Source organism: Bacillus rossius, chromosome 2, assembly GCF_032445375.1.
Source record: "Bacillus rossius redtenbacheri isolate Brsri chromosome 2, Brsri_v3, whole genome shotgun sequence".
NCBI classification, from domain to species: Eukaryota; Metazoa; Arthropoda; class Insecta; order Phasmatodea; family Bacillidae; genus Bacillus; species Bacillus rossius.
Window position 1 is genome coordinate 10,017,942 of NC_086331.1, and position 23,338 is coordinate 10,041,279.

The 23,338-nt window shown below is 37.5% G+C and overlaps 1 protein-coding gene across 5 annotated transcripts in view; it reads left to right on the forward strand.

The window, feature by feature from the left end:
* The window catches only part of LOC134529083 (WD repeat-containing protein 35), a 136,092-nt gene that overhangs the window by 92,353 nt on the left and 20,401 nt on the right, over positions 1-23,338 (forward strand). For all 5 annotated transcript variants that reach the window (XM_063362791.1, XM_063362792.1, XM_063362793.1 and 2 more), the window contains 3 exons: positions 1,467-1,662; positions 8,095-8,307; positions 11,946-12,057. In XM_063362791.1, coding sequence (XP_063218861.1) covers positions 1,467-1,662; positions 8,095-8,307; positions 11,946-12,057 — 521 coding nt within the window. The remainder of the gene's footprint in view (positions 1-1,466; positions 1,663-8,094; positions 8,308-11,945; positions 12,058-23,338) is intronic.

A 23,338-nucleotide genomic window follows, 5' to 3' on the forward strand; every position in this document is an offset into this window, starting at 1 on the left:
TGGGTCCACCACTGCCCTACCTCATGAGTACACCACTCCAAGTCCTTGTGGGTCCACCACTGTCCCACCTCATGAGTACGCCACTGCAAGTCCTTGTGGGTCTACCACTGCTCCACCTCATGAGTACGCCACTGCAAGTCCTCGTGAGTCCATCATTGCTCCTCCTCATGAGTACATCACTGCAAGTCCTTGTGGGTCCACCACTGCCCCACCTCATGAGTACACCACTTCAAGTCCTTGTGGGTCCACCACTGCCCCACCTCATGAGTACGCCACCGCAAGTCCTTGTGGGTCTACCACTGCTCCACCTCATGAGTACGCCACTGCAAGTCCTCGTGAGTCCATCATTGCTCCTCCTCATGAGTACATCACTGCAAGTCCTTGTGGGTCCACCACTGCCCCACCTCATGAGTACATCACTGCAAGTCCTTGTGGGTCCACCACTGCCCCACCTCATGAGTACACCACTCCAAGTCCTTGTGGGTCCACCACTGCCCCACCTCATGAGTACGCCACTGCAAGTCCTTGTGGGTCTACCACTGCTCCACCTCATGAGTACGCCACTGCAAGTCCTCGTGAGTCCATCATTGCTCCTCCTCATGAGTACATCACTGCAAGTCCTTGTGGGTCCACCACTGCCCCACCTCATGAGTACATCACTGCAAGTCCTTGTGGGTCCACCACTGCCCCACCTCATGAGTACACCACTCCAAGTCCTTGTGGGTCCACCACTGCCCCACCTCATGAGTACGCCACTGCAAGTCCTTGTGGGTCTACCACTGCTCCACCTCATGAGTACGCCACTGCAAGTCCTCGTGAGTCCATCATTGCTCCTCCTCATGAGTACATCACTGCAAGTCCTTGTGGGTCCACCACTGCCCCACCTCATGAGTACATCACTGCAAGTCCTTGTGGGTCCACCACTGCCCCACCTCATGAGTACATCACTGCAAGTCCTTGTGGGTCCACCACTGCCCCACCTCATGAGTACACCACTCCAAGTCCTTGTGGGTCCACCACTGCCCCACCTCATGAGTACGCCACTGCAAGTCCTTGTGGGTCTACCACTGCTCCACCTCATGAGTACGCCACTTCAAGTCCTTGTGAGTCCATCATTGCTCCTCCTCATGAGTCCACCACTGCAAGTCCTTGTGAGTCCACCACTGCGATGCTTCATGGGTCCACCCCTTCTGTGCCTAAATGAAAAAAAATACTATTTAAAAATTTTGAAAACTATCTTATAAAACAAAAATTAAATTTACATTAAAAGAATGGGAATAATTGTAAATCAAATTATACTGTCTTAGATTCACCAATATAAGGTTTCTTTTAGCCAAAATTAAATTTTACTCCAACCAGCAGTTTGATGTCAGGAAAAATGATTACCAATGTGTTTCATGCAGTGTCTTTTGTAATTTACAACTAACACTTCTTCCATTTGCAATTTATCTTGTTTGTCTGTGCAGGTCAGATGCGCGTGAATACTACCAGAAAGGTCATAACTTAAAGAAAGCTATTCAGTGCTTGTATGTTCTTGAGGACTATGAAGGATTAGAGCAGTGTGCAAACAGTTTGTCTGACAACCATGAACTGCTGCCAACTATTGCAGACATGTTTGCTTCTGTTGGAATGTGCCACCAAGCCGTTGCTGCTTATATGAAGGTGAATTATACTAGTTTTGCAAGATTGAATACCTGGTTACTGAAATATGATGATTACTATAGAATATGCATGTGTTAAAATAAGTAAATTTTTTATGGCATAAAAGCCAGTATCCTTCATATTTAAATAAAGCTTTTAAGGCAAAATTGTTTCAGCCTGCTACGTTCAGCATTTCGGAAAACATGGAACTATTGTTTACATATGGCCATGGCACATAACTGTTGTTCATGATTTGAAACTAAAAGTATTGTGAAACTGAAAGTTTATAACTTAACAATTCAATAGCTACCCTGAATAGAGATATAACCATAAAAACTGTGAAAACTCTGTTTTTAGTATAATAGTGATTTATAGATAACAGGTAACAATGCAACTAATGTATAAAGCCAGAATTCCAACATAATAAATGTTTGTATATGTTGAAAAGTTGGCATTGCAGTGAAAACAGATCTAACTTTAGCAAAGTTTTTTTTCTTTCATTTCTTTGAAACAATGTGAATTTGTGGGTTGGATCCATTTTTGGAGTAACTATTTAGTTATTTAATGAGGGGCTACGATGATTGAGTGGTCATATCACTTGCCTCTCACCAGGGTGATGAAGGTTTGATTCCTGGTGGGGTGAGACTCAAATTTTCCAGAAGTGGAAAACATAGTGGATGTTTCCATGAGCCGGTGGGCTTTCTTGAAATTCTCTTACTGCCCCCTCCAGTGCTTCTGTCGCTGTTCTGGTCTCATCACTGCACCCCTCATCATTCTTCGATTTCCTTGATTTGGATGAGACTTTAACCTTAACTAAGTTACTTAAGTTACCTGAAAGTTCTGTGATGTTTTCAGAAGCATTATTATTTTATTTAGTGTGTATTGTTGACAGACTTATCTTTTTATCTGGTCATAGTGTTTTTGCATGATGAATGTCTTTTGTTCTTGTTTAGTTTTATTGTTTTGACTATAATCCTTACAAATTGCTGTAGAGGATAAATTTGTTAAAACTCAAATCCACAAAATGGGCTGAAACTCTTCTAACCTTCAAACTGAGCTTGAGTTTTGTGCATCAATTAATTGAAAGTGGAACTTGCGAAAACAAGCACCCATATGGCATGCGTATGCCAGAATTTGAAATGAGTGCTATGAAATCCTTTAGCCACTATTTTCAAGGGCCTAGTTAATTTGCTATTGTGTAAGATTTTAATTTGATCCTATCAGATGGGTTCATGATATATAAAATGTGTACCATCAAGAGTCCCAGAAAGGGAATTGATTACACTATATATGCTGGATGGAAGTCCTCTAGTTGAAGCTGTAAATGTTGCTGTATTTGGAATTTTTTTTAGTTTTTATTATTGTTTTCATTAGCTATATTTTAAAACACAGTGATTCTTGTCTCACCAACAAGTGTTTGCCATTATTCATATAATTATAAACTAATTCATCCATATCTCATATGTATAAATTCCATTAATCTCATTCTCTGGCTTCTGTAAAGTTATCTCATAAATATATTATTAAAATTGCAGTTCATAATGTTTCTTACTCTTCCCATCACATGTACAGACACCACAACCTCTTGACTTCAGGTGATGGTTTTTGCAGTAGGTTCCTGGATGAAGAGTTTGATGTCAAGGCAGCAGTCACGGTTTTAGAATAGGCAGAGAAAGAAGTGTGAGAGGTTGTGGGTGTTTCCATTTCTGTATAATATCTATTTTTGTAGTGTGTCGTGATTTCTGAGTCCAAATGCTGTGAGCTCATGCACAAAATGTTTATCACCAGTGGATGATTCTTAAAAATTTGTTTTAATACTTTGATGCATATAACAGGTTGAAACACCCAGTTAAAGAGATTTACCTCAGTTACAGTTCATGAAAAACACTTCTAGAAAATATTTATGTTGGGTACTCTCAAACAATGAATTGTAAAGTTAAGATTGTTGACGACGATTAGGTGGTACCGAATTATAATAAATTTATTCCAGAAATAAAAGGATTGCATTAAATTTGATTGCTTTAATTTTCGGTTCTCAAATTCACTACATCATTGAATGATAACAAATTTACTTCATAAAGAAACTTGCGCACCAATGAGCATTATGCTGTTTTTACGCTGATTACGTCATCGCCTCCAACACAAAAATTTTAAAGAATTGTTAAGTCATATGAATACACACTGTTCATTTTGACGTTTAAATGCTAATACAAACTTCATTCGCTTATTGGATTTTCTACAATGAGAAAAGTTTTGAAATACTTACGCCAATTTCTTCCAATAGCTGTGGCGTAGCAACTAGAGAATTGATCTGAAGAACACAATTACTTGCAGTGAGGGGTTTAAGGCCAGTCTACAATTGCGATGTCCTAAATTGTGTCCAACGGACATTGGCCGCTAATTGTTTCACGTGTCCCTCTGACGTCATGGGTGGTGTGGGCGATGGTCCGAATCCCCCTGGTCCTAATACATCGGTACTCTTCAACTTTTTGTCCCAATCTGTGCCCTTTAGTAACATAGAATAACACTCGCAATATTTGCCGTTACCGGTTCCTGTTTAACGAAGTTAAATAGAAAATAACGGACAATGTGGTGGGAACAGGAAACCAAGAAGACCAAGCCAAAATTTTGATTAGTGCTGTCCGTTTGCGACCGTAATTTTTCAAAGGCCAAAAACCTATATTTTTTTGGCAGTGTGATATTAATTCATTTATTAGCATTTACCTTTGTCTTAGTGAATAACTCAATATTACTGAACTCCCACGACTTTTACTACTTGAACGAATATTCAAAACAGCTGCGTACTCATTATTTACAGTGCATGGAAACAAACAAAAACAATCGGAAACACTTATTTTGGCACTATATATTTCCTGCGCTCTGAAAGCTACTTTATAAACCTCTATAATCAGACATTGTAATTGTAGACAGGGCAGTTTTCCGTGTGACAATGTGAGGTCATCCACTTCAGGAAATAGACATGGGCTGCCCACAGGTTACGATTGTAGTAGACGGGCCTTCTCTTTTTCGTAGCCTGTCACGTAACAGTTGGGTGATAGGAGGACGAGGAACGGGCGAAGAGGCAACGAGGCATATGCTTCTAGCCTCCCCGCGTGGTTATCGCTCTGTCCTGGCCGCCTGAGCTTATCATATTACCAGCCTGCGGTGCAGCCTATAAATCAGGCGCTGCCATATATACATTTTAAAAATTAATTATTGCTTGTATATTTACAGCAATACAATGCAGTCGCCACGGACTTTTCTTAAGATAAGATATGACCAAGGTCACTATGTGATGTTTTAGGTGGTAGAACACACTGCCTGAAAATTGTGACGAAACGTAAACTAAACATTGCACTATCGATCATAAAAAAATCAACAAAATTAAAGAGTTTCACGAAATCACCTGTGTGCTTATAATATCTACAATTTGATGTTTATTTGAAAGTTCTATAATAAAAAATGACAGAATCGCGTACATTTAACTTTAACATGTAAATCCCTATCCTGCCATTTGTCTGACACGGGCTGAAACCGAGCCCTTAAAAAAAGTTTACAGAATTTGGAAGGGAAGTGTCTGCACCATTACATGTTAATGTCTCAACTATTCAATAAGTTTAACAAGATATATTGAAGTATGCTAACAAAATATGACTCTAAAAATAAAAAAAAATAATATTTGAGAAAGCCTGAAGTATGAACTTTCACCCCCGCCATTGCACTAGTTAATGGACATGTACTGTGTCTAATTAGTGTGCTGACAGTTTTAATCAATTTAAACGACATGCCTGGTTATTTTTCCAACAATGTGCAGTTTGTCAATCAAACTGATATTAGTATTTACATTATTAAATTGGGTTTTTACTGTATTTTTATTTTAGCAAAATCATAGAAATGAAATTATTTTGAAACTTGTAAGTATCTTGGGTGAATTTTTTAATGGTTTTGTTGCTATTCAATGAAAATGTTACTTAGTTTGTAACACTCCAGATCTCCGGGTAGCTCAAAATTGGCCTAAAGTGCACATACATGAACACTTGAAGAAATTAGTTGGGTGCTGAAAAAATATTTTAAGTTTCAAAACGACAGTTACTGTCGATGATTGATTACTGAAATAACAACTCGTGGCCACAAACTGATTTTCACTGTTATAATTTTTCTTTAAGAAAATTCACAAGTCACCACGAAACAAATTCTTGTCGAAAATACAAACTGTTTGCACAAAAACAACTTCACCGACTCAAAACACAAATTTACTGTTCGTAAGTAAATCCCATGGTTGCTTGCAACTCACGGTACAAGTTGAAGGACTCCAGGGTTCGTATGCCTCCTTAATATAAAATAATGTATGTGTGGAGTCCACGCACGACAGACGTGAAACTTTTTGCTTATTTGGTATGGATACAGATAAATTATTTACATTTTCAATCACACTATTCACATAAAAATGAATGATACTTAGGCTATAAAGTTAATTGCACAAATCAATAACTCTTTTCCACACAAATAAATAAATTGTACATACTTTAAATAACATAAAATAAATGTGGTACAGTCAATACGAAAACTGAGAAGTATACAAAGACAATTCTGTAGCATCATTGCTGCGTCATTTCTACCTCTACCCTGCCGTCTCCCCATTCGACCGCTAGTGCATGCGTTGTAGTGGCGTCGCCGCTGAAGCACTCTCCTCCTCCACCGGTTCCCCCACCACGTACCTAACTATTCCCCTCATGCGATCGGAATTTTCGTAACGTTAAAAAATTGTAGCCCCCTCAGCAAAGAAGTATCACTTTAAAAGTCCTTAATTTGTCTTTAATTGAATAAGGGCCCTTGAAAGTTCTTACATTTCACTAAGAATATTTAAAACTGCCTTAATAAAGACTGATAGCATGCAAGTAATGGATAAATGGTGGCATTTTAATCTTGTGTTTCCGACTTGGCAGAAAATAACCTCTTTGCCCATGCACAGTACAATTGGCGAATTTCAGGCCATGTGATTAGAGATTATGTATAAGAACATTTTGAATTAATTTTTTTATATTTTGAATCTCACCTTTAAATTGAATACATGTGTTTTACTGTCTTACTTTGAACTTATTAACTTAATGTGAATGTAATTAAATTAAATATTATGGCTTAAAATTTTGGCTAGATAGTATGTTTGGGTTAGATATGTATTCCAGAGATAATTATGTACAACAGGGGCGTAACTGTAAGAATTGAACCAGCCAAGGAAATAATTTCTTGTGCATTAACTATTTAACATTATTATTTTCTTGAGAGGTTTTGGGAGATCACAAATGGTTTTCTACCGCTTGATAGTGGCTAAGGCGATGAAGTAAAGGGGTCATTAAACACTCCTTAATGTTTGATTGCTCGAGAGAGTATGAACCATGGACTCCGTCCTGGGAAACAATGTAGAATTTACTCACTTGTTTTGGGCTATTACTGACGACTGTGGTCTAACAAATTATAATTAAATGTCCAAAAAAGTTTTAAAGTTCGGTGCAGCCCGGACTACAGCTGCAAAATTGTCTCTTTACCACATTAATGTTAATCTAAGCCACCGCCCGACACATGATTTATCGGTACCTCGCACATACACTGACTGATGCCATGGGTACTGTCCTCCAAGAGAAAAATAAGGGCGCTCATGTGATGTCATCTCTGACCAATGACAAAAATGCACAGGAAAATATCAGCCAATCATGGCACAAGGCAACAGCTTTTTTGACTAGATCCAGACTTTTTCTCACGCTTGCAGAACTCTGTCGCGCTCTACGTGACTGGAAAACTATTGCACCAGCTAGCTTTTAAACCAAGAACTACAAATAAAAAGAACATTAATAAATACTTTTAAAAAAATTACACGAAAGCACATAAAAATGTAACTACGCAAATAAGTTAAAGTTTCTTATGCACCATAAAGCAAGCAAATCAGAAAAGCATGAAACTGTGTATATTATGATCATGAAACATGTTGCAACACACAAATACTTGAAAGAGGATAAATAGCTGTTATTTAAATGATACCAAAAAACCTAACATTGTACTGAATATGATCAGACAACATAACAAATCATTAATAAAACTCAATTAGATGGTGTGGGGAGCAGTACTCTGGGTTACTACAAGTTATACTTTGTTTACTTTAGTAATTGGTCATGATTGTTGGTTCCTGGATGTTTTTACATTGTGGACATAATAACCAATACAAGTTTCTAATTAAAAACTGGATTTTATTTTATTTAAACTCACATAACTTAATTGATAATTTTAAAAGAACCTAAAGAATTTCTAATTGGCAATGTTCATTCCCAAGTTCCTACAGGATTTGCACGTGTGTCTTCAAATTTGGTTCGACCTGCAGCTGAGTTCTTGAAATATGCAGTTAAAAACTTTAATTATTTTGAATTGTTTTTATTTGAAAACATTTTCCTTAATTTTCAGTGTGCTGATGTGAAAAACGGCGTGAACGTTTGTGTCAGCTTAAATCAGTGGGATCAAGCCATTGATTTGGCTAAAAAATATAAACTGCCAGATATCAACAGTCTTCTCTCCAAGTACGCAGCTCACCTTTTGGAGAGAGGAAGACTCTTGGAAACAGTGGAACTTTACAGAAAAGCTAACTGTTTGGTTGATGCTGCTAAACTTCTTTATAAGGTAGTGTACCTTTATAATTTCTTTGTTTAAGTGAAAATGTGTGATTTGTGGGTAGCACATAGTAGCGTATGAAATATCATGTTTAAATTGTGTGACTCTGTCCATACAAAATTATTGTTTGTGTTAAGAGGCCTTGATTACTGGGCTAATACAGCACAGCACACTGGCCTTTTTTCAGGGCAATATGTATTCAATTCTCACATGGTCACTCCCAGATATGTGCGCATTGGAAACATGGACGTTGCAGATGATCAGTGAGTTAGTTGTTTTGTTCTTTTTGATTCAGTTTCTCTCTATAATTAGTATTATCATGTCTCCCGTAGGGAGTCGTTCCCTTTCGACTTTCAGGGATGCAGGTGTCTCGCGCTCATGGTAGTAGCAGGTGACTTACCCCATGTTGTTATCATCATCCATGTTATTTATCAAACATTGTACGAACATGTTTCTCTAAGAATAACACTTCCATGTATCATGTCGGTTCAGTTCACCTGTTGTTTACATCAAGCCGTATGCTCTCCTCCACCTGCACAGCATGACAAGTGAAGGTCTGAGCATTCACTGCTAGGTCTCCGAAGTAAAAAAAGCAGCCAGTGCGGGTACTTATTGTTAGTTATGATTTTCATTCTTTTCTTTTGTTAATCTTAGTAATTACAAAATTACAATGATCAGAATTAATGGGGTGGGGCGGGTGGCCATTAGACGTTATCAATTACAAATAGACTATCAATATTATTAATTTAACAATCATGTTCGACAAAAAAATAACATTAATAAATTTAAGTTATAAGTTGAAACATTTGTCAGTTCAACCAGTGCAGGACTATATATACATAGTTTGATTTCACAATATTTAATCGTTGACTGTTCACTGGTGGTGACTAGAAGTAGGATTCACTCCAGAAGGACAGGCATAAATTCAGCAGACTTCAGGGGTAGGCTTGAGCTGGAGAAAAGCCTGCGCTCTAGTACCATCTCTTCGATTAATTCTTGCACAAATCTTGCGCTAATTCGTGCATCAAATCTTGGACCCCACTGGAACCCAAAAAAAAGGGATCTAGTGGTCAAGAATAGAAAATGAATTGAGAAGGTAGGGAAAAAGGTTAAATGGGGAGGCAACTATAGCCAAAAGGACATTGAGTTTTCCACTTACCAGTCTGGGGGTGGAATGAAGAGGCTGCATGAGTGCTTGCGGTAGCCCGGCGCGAGACATGGTACAAAATTATCTACTAGCCTGAACTAATGGCGACTAGCCAACTAGAAAATAAGAAAAAATAAATAAAAAAGTTAGCGAACACACTCAAACTTTAGGGATCACATCCCTTAATTTAGTCATGGCGAGATAGCTTGTGAATAAAGTCGCGGGCGATAAGCTCTGGCGAGATGTGACCACGTTGACGACAGGAGGGCGAATCTCCCCGATCTATAGGGCTGAATGTAGTTAAAAGTTGGGCCAGAGGCCCAGAGGCTTAGGGAGGGGGGGAACTGACCCCTGATTGGCTGGAAATAGTGTGCGGAGGGCTCACTCCGCCGACCAAAAAAAAAAATAGTGAAGGTGGCTGGTAGCCTAAATTAAAGAGGCATCTGAGATTAATCGCGCTCTGAAAACAGTGCACTCTGTCTGAGAACAGACGGAACTGACTCGATGTTAGTATGCCGGAGTCCCGCGAGGGGGAACTAGCATAGGCCTGGTCCTTATGGAACCAACTGGTGCGTGCTCTGGCGGGCTAAAAATGAAGTAGGGAGAGGAGAGGTGACTGCCGCATGAGTTGGTGGAACTAAAGTTTCACAGCGAGATGGCGGCCGGCGAGCGCGGTGTCCTCGAGGAGGCGAGGTTACTGGCCCAGGTCATTGCTCTGAGCGGTGTTCCTGGAAGAGATTGGGGGGGGGGTGTTTATGCTAGCTCGTGAGAAATGTTATGTGCTGGATGCCGATACGTGTCTGACAGCCCTGGAACATTAGAATGGGGCATGACTGGAGCTGCCAACCTAAGCTGAGCTCTAGGAAAGGAAGTGGGGTGTCCTGGGAGGAAGCTGAGGAAAGCGGTCCCTGTCACGAAGTCGTACACTGTTACTGGTCACGTTCGTGGCCCGAGGCAGGGAGAAAAAGATAGCTAATACTAGCATAGGCGAAATCACATCTGGGTATAGGTTGAAGCGTTGGGAAAGTGTCACGGGACTCAAGTAGGAAAGATTTGATCTGGATGGACAATGGTCTAACAAAGTTTATGTTAAGAGGATTTAGGTGAAAAGTAAATTTGTGAAAAATGTTTTAAATTTATGGCACACTTCACTCTTTTTAGTGCTGAATCTCATACCACATTTTTTCACCTCCTCACTCCATGCTGTTAGTTGCTTTTGCACCTCACCTTCCTTTTCTCCCTACACCCTCAAATTCATCAGCAAAAAGCATGGCCTTCATCTTTCCTTTTTCAATCTTCTCTTCCACTCTCTTCGTTATTCTCTCCAACACTATGATAAATAGCAATGGGAACAATGCACTACCCTGCTTCTATCTGTTGGCTTTTGTAACCACTTCGTCATGCCTCTTCAAGTTCTCACACTGCTTCTGTTTCCAATATACCTACTCCTCACTCTACTTATTAACTCTTCTTTAATCCCAGCTTCTTCCATAACTTGTCACACACACTGTCTTTTCACAATGTTGTATGCTTTCTCCACATCCAGGAATACCATTACTAGATCTTTCCCAAATTTGTATCTTCTCTCCATATATTTAAAAAAAAATCACAACAATAAATAATATTCTCTTAAGTAGTAGTGAATAATTTATTTCTCTGTTTTGCTTTCACACAAACATTACAAAAATGTGTTGGTTTGGTTTTGTATATTTGAATAGATTAAAATCATCTCACATAGCACATTGTAGATCAAAAGCTGATACATTAAGGTTAGCAAAATATTTGTATTTCTAATTTTGTATAATATTTTGTAGGTGTATGAAACTAAATACATTTTATTTGTCAGAAAAAATTTTTCACTTTGATTGTGAATTATATCAATGATAATGGGTAAACTTTTTTTTTTCAATTTCAATAAATACATGCTAATACATGTGTTGTACTAACAATTTTAGAAATAAATGTTAACTTTTCCTAATTATGTGCATGTTACAGATTCACATTTGCATATTTTCATTTAGCTTGTATCTATATGTATACGTATCATCTTTTCACATTCTTTACACTCTTTAACTGTGGGCACTGTGTTTATTGCTTAGCTTCACATACCATGCTGGATTTGTAGATCTTTGTTGATTTCAGATTTTTACAAAAAAAATATTGTTAGACATGTTGCCATAGAAGTTCAATTGTATGTATTGACTAGCTGAGGAAAAGTTAAAAAAATTAACTTCTACAGAGAGGCGATGATGCAGTTAATGTGACAATTAGTGCAAATCATAAATACTTTCCTGACTTACACAAATAGCAGATCATGTGTTGAATATATCATTAACATAATATGTGATGCGTATGTAGTGAAACGTCCGTAGGAATTGGCCTTGAAAGAAACTGATAGCATGGAAATGCAATTACCTCGCATTGGGGTGAAGCCAAACCGTGAAAGTGAAATAATTCAGTGGTGTATCTAAAATGATGGCCAATGACGTTTTTATTTTAGCTGTCTGCAGCTCAGGCAAAGAAGAGAGCTCATCCTCTACTGGTTAAAAAACTGTACTTGTTGTCAGCATTGCTACTTGCTGAAAATCAGCGATCAACAACATCTTCTGCAGGTAAGCTTTCCTTGTCAGTCACTTTTTTACGACCCTCCTCTAACTTATGAATGAAAACCACATGTAAAATTCATTATTCATTTAACTAATATGTTTATTTTATTTTAGTCACTATGAACAGGGTTTTCTACATGTTTAAAATAATGTTAAATTCTCTTGTATGGAGATTGTGGTTCCTAGTATTTCCTATGTCACAGTTAATCATCCTTCACTCAAGCACACCCTTATTCTGGTTGCTATTTCATCTGCATGGGAGTATTCAACACAAACTTGTTGCATTATGCGGTAATGCTCATTAATGATTTCAGCCACATAACCGAAATGGGAACTTGAAGTTAAACATACATCATTCCAGTCTGTATTAAAATCAGTCCCCAGTTTCTATATGAAACTGCATGGGACAAGTTATATACACTATTTCCTCATAATACTCTGACCTGTCGGCTGGTAAGGCAAGTGTTTCAGGTTCGATTCCTGGCAGAGCCTGGTATTTTTCAGGACTGGGTGTTGTATTGCTCCTTCACCTCCGTGCTGAGGGAGGCAACGGTGAACCTTCGCAGAATCACCTCACCTGTCACACCACGGTCATCTTCCCGTGGGGATGTCTGGGATCCAAGCAAGCCTCTGGGCTGTTCATCCCACCACCATATCATAATGCAAAACAATTAAGAACACCAGTTCGTAATAGTTCAGTCACAGTTATCATGAGATGTAATCATCCAAACTAATATCTTGACCAAGAGTCACAAATCTCTTCCAAGTAATAAATAGGCATTTTTCGCAAAAAAAAATTCCAAATGCCCATTAGACTGCGACGTGGTATGCCCGCGCCATCTGTTTCTTCCTTGTGATTGGCAGCCGTCTGCAAGAGAAGCCATCGCCTTTTTTGACATGGCCATTAAGAACATGTTTGCTTACACACCAAATTAATGTGATTGGTGTGCTGACATTAGACATGTACCCGAAATAAACTCAACCAATCATGACACACAGACGATGTTACAGTGTTTTAACTCTCAGCTAGTCTCGAAACCTTTTCGCAAAAAGTATGTACCCCTAGTAATATATAATCAATGTATTAGTTTGCTAATGCGGCTTCAAGGCAATTCTACAGCCTTGACTCAGATGAAGCAACAAGTGCAAATACAGAGATTACAAAGTATTGCCTTCAAGCCCTGAAGAGGCAGGCACCAAACCAAACCATTAAAAACATATTAAAAATGCCTCAAAGCATACACCTAACATTCATTTCTCTACTAAATTATTCATTCATCCATTATGCCTACTGCTGTAGACAGACTGGGGCTAGAATGAGATAGCAACAACACAATATTTAGTTCAAGCTAAAGGGTTTCAACAATTAAGGCCGGGCTTCAACCAAATTCACTCCGGCCGCGGGATAGGCATTTACATGCAAAACAAATTCCCGCGCGATTTCCACAATTTTTGTGATAACGGCGTCAAACAAAAACCATGTTGTAGATTTTGAAGACCTTAACAGCGCTATAGCTTTAAAGGTTTTAATTTTTTATTTCAAGATGGTGATATCATGTGATATAATATTCAAAGTATCATATTTTTCAGGCTATTCATTTAATCGCTTAAACGGCTGTACTGGAACCTTGACTGAGTTGAATTCTTTAAAAAAGTCAGCGGGGCTGATACTCTATCTTTAAAAACAAAGTCACAGGATGATTATTTGTAATGGAAACATTTGAGGCCGCGAGGCTCTAGCACGTGGTTGTGGGCGAGGGGCGGCAGGGGGAAGAGGATGACGTGCGAGGAGGCGGAGACAGGCTGCCGTGTTGCCAGCTCCTTGGAAGGTCACCCACACCTCGCGACTGTGAGCCAGGGAGACGAACACGGGCTAGTCATCTGTCACGCCTTGCGCGCGAGGTACTGACAGTTCTGACAGTTCTGCATTTACAACTTCACTGGTTAGTGTTTAACTCTTTACAGGACAGAACATAAAAACAAAAACTGATAGCATGATGGTCATTTATTAAAAACAGTATAAATTGTGCTCGCGCAGTTCATCTTCACAAATTAAATTTGTTCATTATTTTAAATAGCTTTTTCTGTGGTTGTTTTTTCGTATATAATTTAGGAGGATTTTATGTCACACTGTTATGCACACCGACGCTTCATCAAAACAATCCTGTCTAAACCAAATGTTTATTAAAATTTTTAACTTCACATTTATTGTGACACAGATCTCAAATTCCTATCTGAATATCTACACATACTTCTCCTGAAAATGCAAATGTTTCTGAAGACGCACAAACTATTACATTATGAAGGTTTGCTTCAAACTTTGATATTATTGGTAGACCTGAGTAGATAAAAAAAAATATAGCGACTCACATTCTGTCAATTAGAACTTTTTGTAATAATTTTTTTTATGGCGTTCAGGCCCGTGGTTAGTTGCGCCCTCGGCTACCTTGCATGAGGGTAAGGGATGGGGAAAGGTGTTTGGCGCCAGCGTCTCACCGAGGTCACTCATTCTCTCTTTTTTAGAATTAGTGTGACGCTCGACTATGTGTGACTTATTCAACGAAATGTATCAAGTCTTGTTACGCAGTGTGCGATTATCGGCAGCACAAAATGTCTCAAGAAACGGGCACAATTATCAAAGCGAAAGAAATCCACAAAAAAAGAAAATGCTTCTGGCACGTACTGCTAAAAATAAAAAGTATGTACATGTGTTATATATATTATACATACACGGATATGAGACATTTATATGTGACCTACTGTAAAACTTTTAAAATAATATTGAAAACTGAATCCTGGAAATTAATTTTTAACATTTGTAAGAGTTGATAAATATATTTGCTCTAAAAACATTTCAAACGAATTTAACGTTTCCTTTTATGCGTAAAAATAAGCCTATAGTTTGAAAATTTATTAATGATACATTACACATTTGTTCTAGTGACAATGTTAGCCGTAAAATTGTGGATGCATGCGGGGCAATTTTGATTTTTACATGCATCTATAAATACCATTTTTATTAGGATGCAATTTTGTCTATGATTTTTTGTAATCTTTACTGTCAATTTTACGTGCTGGCACTTATTTTCAGCGACAATAGATTATAAAACAGAAACTGAGAAAACAATCCAGAAATACTTCTGTAAAATATGCTTTATGTTATTCCATTTTTAAATTTTACCATGAATAAATTATTTTATACGTCTATGTAAAACAAACATTTTGTTAAAAATTTTAATTTAATGTAAAAAACAATTTACGTTAAAAGTAGAAATAAATTAGAATTTCTGAGTTTCGGTGACGCCTTTGCCCACTCACCGATGGACTGCCATTGTGATTATACACACGTCTTATATTTACTATAATGTGACTGAAAAACGTTGTATAATTAACGTTTATTTTTATTTAATAGTAATGAATAGTATTATAAATGTATATTATTGTCATGTTATAATTGCATGTCTGACATCTAACAGGTGCACAAGTTAGTATATTTAGGAGTATTATTTCTGTGACAAAATATCTTATGTAATTAATGTTGATTACATCGAATCACTGCAAGTCACTTTTGGAGAAAGAACTAATATCGTGAAACGAACAAAAATGCTAGCTGATTGTGAGCTATGGCATAAAATGAGACGCGTGCGGTTAAAAGTCAGCAATTACGGCGTTGTTTGTCGCCGGAAAGAATCTATGTCCTGTTCAAATCATGTTAAACAGTTACCTACTTTACACGCCCACGTTTTCGACACTGGCAATGGAGTACGGTGGTTGCAATGAGCATATTGCCATTCAGAGGTTTCAAGCACAAACCGGATTAGTTGTACAGAAGTGTGGTTTATTTTTGGATCTCTAAAACGGATATGTCAGTGCTAGCCCTGACGGACTTGACCAAGGGCTATAAGAAACTGCAATAAGAAAAAAAAAGTTTTTTCCACGTGTGAATGAAACGGAAGTTTAATTCTTAAACATTCACACCTTTATTTTTATGAGTTGCAAGGGACTTTAAACATACATAGCGCGAATACTGTTACTTCATGGTAATGTCTGTTGTTCGTCAGAATTTACAAGTAGAAAGAGTAGAAAGAGATGAGCTCATGCGGGAAACAGAAATGTTGCCGAAACTGACTAGATTTTATCGTAGGTGTTTTCTGCCTGAGATATTGGTGCCAAATCAAGGCATAGACAGAGCCATTAGAGAACCAGACTACATTTTGGAAGCTGAAAGAAGCTTGGCAGAGAAACAGCAATCAAGACGTCAAAAAATGACCCGGAAAAAGCAAGGGATAAATGAATGTAAATATAATTGAAGTAAGATATTTTTTTTCTTTAAAACTCTAGACGATTGCCATAAAATGTTCTGTTGTGTTCAAATTTGTTCTAACATCGAAAACATTAAGTTAAACGAAAGAAAAAAAAATTATTTGGAAGTAACTTTACATGAGTTTTTATAAGGTTATAATTTTATCTGAAGTTTATATTTTAATTCTGTGGAGAACCTTTTAAAATATTGTTTACAATGAATTCCTAAGAACTGATTATAGTTGTTTATTTTGATTATAGTTATTTATTTGTTTTGTATGTTGTAGTAATATAGTGTCTTTTGGTCTCTATGCTGATATAAACTGTGTTTCTACTATCAGTTATGGCCTATGGTATTTCTTCTCATTTTTCTATTTTGTATGATATATTATACTGAATGAGTTAATGTCACTATTATTTTGAATTCTTTGTAAAATATGAAATATAAAACATGATTTTCAAACCTAATGTATTTTCATTAACTGTGGTTCACATTTCGTAACAACTTAAGAATTGGTCATTCTACGTAATAACTATTTGTAGTACCGGTAAATGTAATAATTAATACACGGTTACCATTAGTTGTACAATCATTAGCATTAAACATTATGGCAGAGGGTACATACATTTTTTAAAGAAAAGTTAATCTAATATTGTGTTAATTCTGATTTAGACACATTTTTCACAATACCAATTTTTTGAGCATTGTCATAGCCACATCCTCTGATAAGATCCTTCATAAAGATTAACTCATATCGCTGCATTTACTGATCAATAAAGAAAAATATTTGTAAAATTTACAGCTTTGAAACGTATGGAACCGTATTTATGTTTCAAAAATACATAAAACATTTCTTGTAATTATTTTGATACACTCTCAGCTGATATTAATTGCCTGAAAATAATTTTTAAAAATCAACGCAAACAACTTTAATTAGTATGTAATACTTTAGCTGTGAAGTTATATGTGGATGAAAATTATTCAAATTCTGGCAGGTTTCATTAATGTTTTATTATTATGAGCGTTTTTTTTCTTGCAGCAATTGAATATTAAAAACGTTAATCAGTTTCAGCTAAGAATGCCCTACACTTAACTGAAATTAATGATAAAAACATATAAATACGTTAATATGTAGTTCTTACTAACTTATAATAACAAACTTCTTTATCTTGGAGAGATCTCAGTTTCGCAAAAAACTTCGTTTTCAAAGTAAAGTTATATTTCAATGACACATACAAACACACACGCATATATATGTATATATATGTGTGTGTGTATATATATATATATATATATATATAATTATTTTTCATGCATTAAGCACAATTTTACTCTACTGAAAATCTCTGTGTGTATTAATAAATGCTGATTGATCATTATTTGCTTGGTAATGGGAAACTAGAAGGAAATATATATTTTTTAATGAGGTTTGGATGGACACTTCTAGAAAATTGAGAAAATGACAAAGTGAATACGAACCTTCGTACACACGTACTGATTTCACGTTACTTCTATGTAGGGACTCGGAAATTTCGTGAATTAATCTGGAATCAGGATAGAATTAAATGTCTTACATGTGCTCAACCCATGTTTGCTTTTCCTTTGGCTGATTTCTTATTCTAGTTGATCAGCACTACCTGATTTACTTTTTTTTCCTCCTAGTTGGGAATCGCAGAGGGGTAGCCAATAACTATCGCCCAAAAATGAACTCAGTGGAACAGTATAAATGTTTTCATACTAGCTTGCGACAAAATGAATGCGCGAAATTTACCTATCTCTATTTATAGGCCTATACAGACTGATAATACTGGCTGTGATTTGATTCGCCAGTAGTATAGGAATGTATGTCCGGGCACAGGCGCCAGGTGCCGGTGCCGGGTCAGTGACCGACCGACCTCTGAAGTCACGGCGGCCATCTTGGACTCAAAAATTCCTTAAAATTCCTCAAAAATGACTCAAAATGACTCAAAATTTCCCGTTTTCCAGGGAAAAATTCCCGTCTCGAGGGAAAAAATTACCGTTTTTAGATCTTAAAAATACCAGCGGCTAGAAATATCCATATTGAGGCTTAAGAATCCATGTCTACAGCTTCCGATAAGCCTCTGACGTCATAATTTAATATGTCATCATGTAATATGACGTCACAGTTGCAATTCCCGTTACAGCAGCCATCTTGAAAATTATTATTTATTATCCTATTTTAATGAAAAAATTAAATAAATAATAAAAAAGCTATATTTATAAAAAAATTAATTTTTTTCATTAAAATCGGATAATAAATAATGATTTTCAAGATGGCTGCCATAACGTAAATTGCAACGGTGACGTCATATTACATGATGACATATTCAATGATGACTTCAGAGGCTTATCGGAAGCTGTAGACATAGATGCTTAAGCCTCAATATTGATATTTCTAGCCACTGGTATTTTTAAGGTCTAAAAACGGTAAATTTTCCCTCAAGACGGGAATTTTTTCCCTGAAAAACGGGAAATTTTTAGAAATGTTGAGTCATTTTTGAGGAATGTTGAGTCATTTTGAGGAACTTTTGAGTCCAAGATGGCCGCCGTGACGTCAGAGGTCGGTCGGTCATTGACCTGGCACCGGCACCAGCGCCTGGCGCCTGTGCCCGGACATACAATTCTATACTTCTTTCGCCTCTTTTTACTTTTCCGTCCCTGTTTCAGGTAAAAGGTCTAACAGATTTGGTAACCAACCTTGTTTTGTCTAATCTGGTCATTTGTCAGTCTGCATTTGCTTGTAGGTCTTGTCCGCACTGGCCTGTAGATCATAAAAGACAAACTATAAAAATTCCCATGTTCACATATTATATAGTTCATTAGGAACGCTGCATCTGCAAAGTTGTTGACAGCTCGTCAAGCATAACTTTACCGTGGTTACAGCCAATATATGACTGAAACACTGTTGATTCTTATACTGGAAAGCTTAGGCAGTACTCTGTAATTTTTTTTCAATCAAACTGAAATATTCATGCACACAAAATTACAGATATTTGTAAATCTGTACATTTGCACGAAAGCAAATCGCTGCAGATGTGGGATTGTATTATTGCCCGAGCATTTATTCTTTGGGTTGTCCCAGTACCTGAATTAGTTCAAGTTATTTATAAACTTTTCCCTGTATAGCTTTCCACGACTAAATGCGCACACACAAAAGCACAATAAGCAATTATGAAGTCCAATTGCTAAATATTATTACATTTTCCAAGGGTTAAAAAATTTACTCTTGTACACAAAAGTCGAAATATAATATTATATTGCAATATTCGTAAGCGCGACAGTAAATATCCAGCTTTGTTTCGAAAAACGCAAATCATAAATTCAAAAATAACCATAACAATGTTTTGTAGAATTTTACTATATTTCTCTTGTAATATTACGAAATATTTCTTGGCAATCGATTTCTAAAGGAATTTTGTGTAAATGTCCAAAAACATTTTTTTTTTCTGTGTAAGGAATACTACATTTAATTATAATAAATTATTTTTATACTACTAATTAACAGATTACTTCAGTTTACATGTTTTCAAGCTAAGAACACATATCCATGAACGATACGAAGTACTTGATTTACCTATTGTACTTGCACTTGGCAATTCTTTTATAAACTTAAGTTTTAATACATACTTGTATTAGGTCCTCATTTTTTACATTTCGTTACATTGCCAATGTGTAGCAAGTATATGTCTGTATGTACATCGTATTTTATTTCTTACGAAATATTTGTGTCTTGAAATAAATAAATATATTTCAAGAAACGCATCTCGACTACTGTTAAATTTTTTAATAAATGACAAATTGTTTAATAAAATGAAAATAGTCCTGCCCTATAACTCGAATATATATATATATAAAATTATGTTTATATATATATTGAAATATGTTTATATATATAAACATAATTCAAACCTTTGGTCACAAGTTTAATATTCGCATACATTATGTGGATAAGTTAAAATATTTTAAATTAAAAAAAATAGGTTTGTTCATAAAATGAAATGTGTGTGTAGGAAAACCCGCCAGAGTGACGGGGCTTATGTTATTGGACGTGTAAGTGCACGTCATCCTTGAACATGACATGCAAAAGATTTCAGTTTAACTGACCATTGGTTGTAGGATTATAATTTTAAAAACGTTATCAATGTCGTATTATCAGAATTCATCTCCAAAAAAATCCTGCTCTATATGATGCCCAATGAAGATTCCTGCTGTCCCGGGCTTCTAGTGCTGAAACTCTGCTGGGTGGGTGTGCCTCGCCTAACCGTCCGCCCCTAGCTAGGCACGCGCCTGTTCTCCTCAATGGGACACAGAGCTGGCAACACCGGATGAACACGTGATCCCGCTGGCGCCCCCCTTCCACCCTTCTGCTCACTCGCTGCCACGGTCTTATCTCTGTCTGCGATCTCTCGCTCTCAGCTCCACCCCAGCACTATCTGGTGACCGTGATTCACAACCGCGACCTTGAAGCTTGCCCTTAAGGCCTGAGCTTTGCCACTGTTGAATGAATTAGCTGGGGCTGGCCACAACACACTATTTGTCAGGTACAGAAGTATAAAAAAAGGGGGGGGGGGGGGGTTGGAGTAAGTTCTACAATGTTAATTAAATACAAAGAATTTAAATACAGTCAGATGTTACAAATAAATTACAAAGAAAATTTGCTAAACACATTTCAACTATAAATGTGTGAACTATAAAGTAAACATAAAATTCCAAAGAATAATCTGTGTACAAAATCTTGGCAGTTGCTCAGTTGTTAAGTAAAATTGATATAACCATGTGGAATAGCTCAAATATTCCAGGATAATGTTAGTTATTTTAATAAATTGCATTGCATTTTTGGAGTATTGCCTGGCATCTCTGTAACACATTTGTATGGACTAAAGAGGAGACTACTGTTACACTCCTCAGTCACAATTCACTCTCATGATGACTGGGGGTAACTAGTGGATCTTTTGGTTTCAGAAGGCAAAATAATGATTTTGTCTAGATATTAGTACTTCTGTTTTTATTTTACTTTTGATTATTTTCACATTGGGTATTATAAAGTAGATCAACAAAAAAATATATATAACATGGATTTATAATTCCATTATTAAAAAATAAATGGGCCGGCCCGTATTAGACAATTATATGGATCATTAACACAATTTAAATACAATTCGTAACAATAAACATGTTAAGTAGTCACAGTCCCAGAATACGGTGGATCTTTTAAGTCTTAAAGGAAACTTCTGGCTGTCTGATCTGAGCAACGTCGTGGTTGAATGCTAGTCCAAAAAGGTTAAAAAAGCTGAAGGGCTGGCGGTTTGACGATTGCTGGATGAAGTGGAACAGTTGACTGGACGTCAGAGGGCCTTAGTCGCCCGGCCCTTGGAAACTGATCTGGTCCTTGGAATGTGCCTGGTTCTTGTAAACTGTCCGGTACTTGGAAACTGTCAGGTACTTGGACTGTGTCTGGTTCTTGTAAACTGTCCGGTACTTGGACCCTGTCTGTGAACAGATCCGAAACACATATGTTCAGAACTGATTCACTGACAGTTGTCAAAATAGGCAGAAAATGCCTTCTAATCACGATGATGGTCGGGGAGTAAAAGTTGTCAAAAGTCACCAAACAGGGAGATGGCTTCCAGGATCAGCCCGGATGTGCTGAGCTCGCGATTTTGCGGTTGTCGCGGACGTTTCCATGATTAAAAAAAGTTAATTAATACTGATGAATAAAACATGACTACTCCTACGAGGTAGAGCTACATGGACTGACTAAAGGCTAATCACTACAGTTGTGGGAATCATATCCCTTGTGTAGCTGATTACATCTTAAAAGAAAAACTGAGAGGTGTCCTGATGACGAAGATACAAAGCTTTCAGCCCAGAATCGCGGCGCGCAGTAAGTTTGGGGCGGCAGCGACTCGTAATTAAAAGGCGAAGTTAAAGCAAAGTAAGGGGGCAGGCTTTGGCTCCCGGACTGAAAGATTCCGAAGATTACCAAGGGGCTTGTCGAGAAATACTGACTTCGATATCTCGAAGTTGTTGGTACTGGTCGATGTCAGCGCAACCTACTGAGGTGTGTCTGAACCAAGTAGAGGTCGACTCACATGAGGCGACTACTGCTAGCAGCATGGGGCTTGTGGAGTGGACTAGGCCAGCGCTCTGCTGGCCTGGGAAGGAACTTCGGGGTACTGGTTACTGTGGGAGACACCACAGGGCTGGCATTTAGCGGGCGTTCAAACACCCAGGGGAAGTGATTCGCAAAACTACCGCTAGTTGGCATAAGCATGTACTTTTTGGGACTAGTGTCGTGGCCTTGGGACAGGCCGACCCTGGCCGGGGTTATTGGCTGGTCAAAGCTCTGGGCAGAGTTCCCAGGAAAACTTGGAGAGGTGGGGTGTGTGGGGACTGCTGATGACAGTGGGAAAGGGGCTCTACTCAGCCCGGAGACGTGACTGTACATTGGTGAAAATGATTCGAGATCATGTCCAGAAGTGCTCGTGTCAGGGGAGGTCTTAGAAGTAGCCTGCCATGAGAGCTTGCAGGACATAGCAGTTCTCATCACGGATTGGAGGCGAATTACAGGCAACGTTCGTGCGCCAAGGCAGGAATAAACAGATACCAGTCTGACTGGCAAAAGACTCAGCAAAAATCGGATCTAGGGCTGGAAAAAATTGGGGAGACAGGTCTGACAAAGATTGAATGGGAGTGTACAGGAGGAGGAACAAGTTTAAGTTCTTGCAGCAAAAGAATGACTGGTGACATTATTTTTTAAAAATTCAAATTTTAAAATTGTGCCAAAATACTAGTTGGCGGCACACTACAGAAAATCCTTTAAAAAACAAAAAAAAAGTTTTGTATCTTTTGTATGCTTTGGGACAAAATATAATACATATACACATTTTGACATCCAACTACTGGCAGTGAGATTTCCTCATTAATGCACATGCATGCCCAAATGTACGCACAACTGAGATC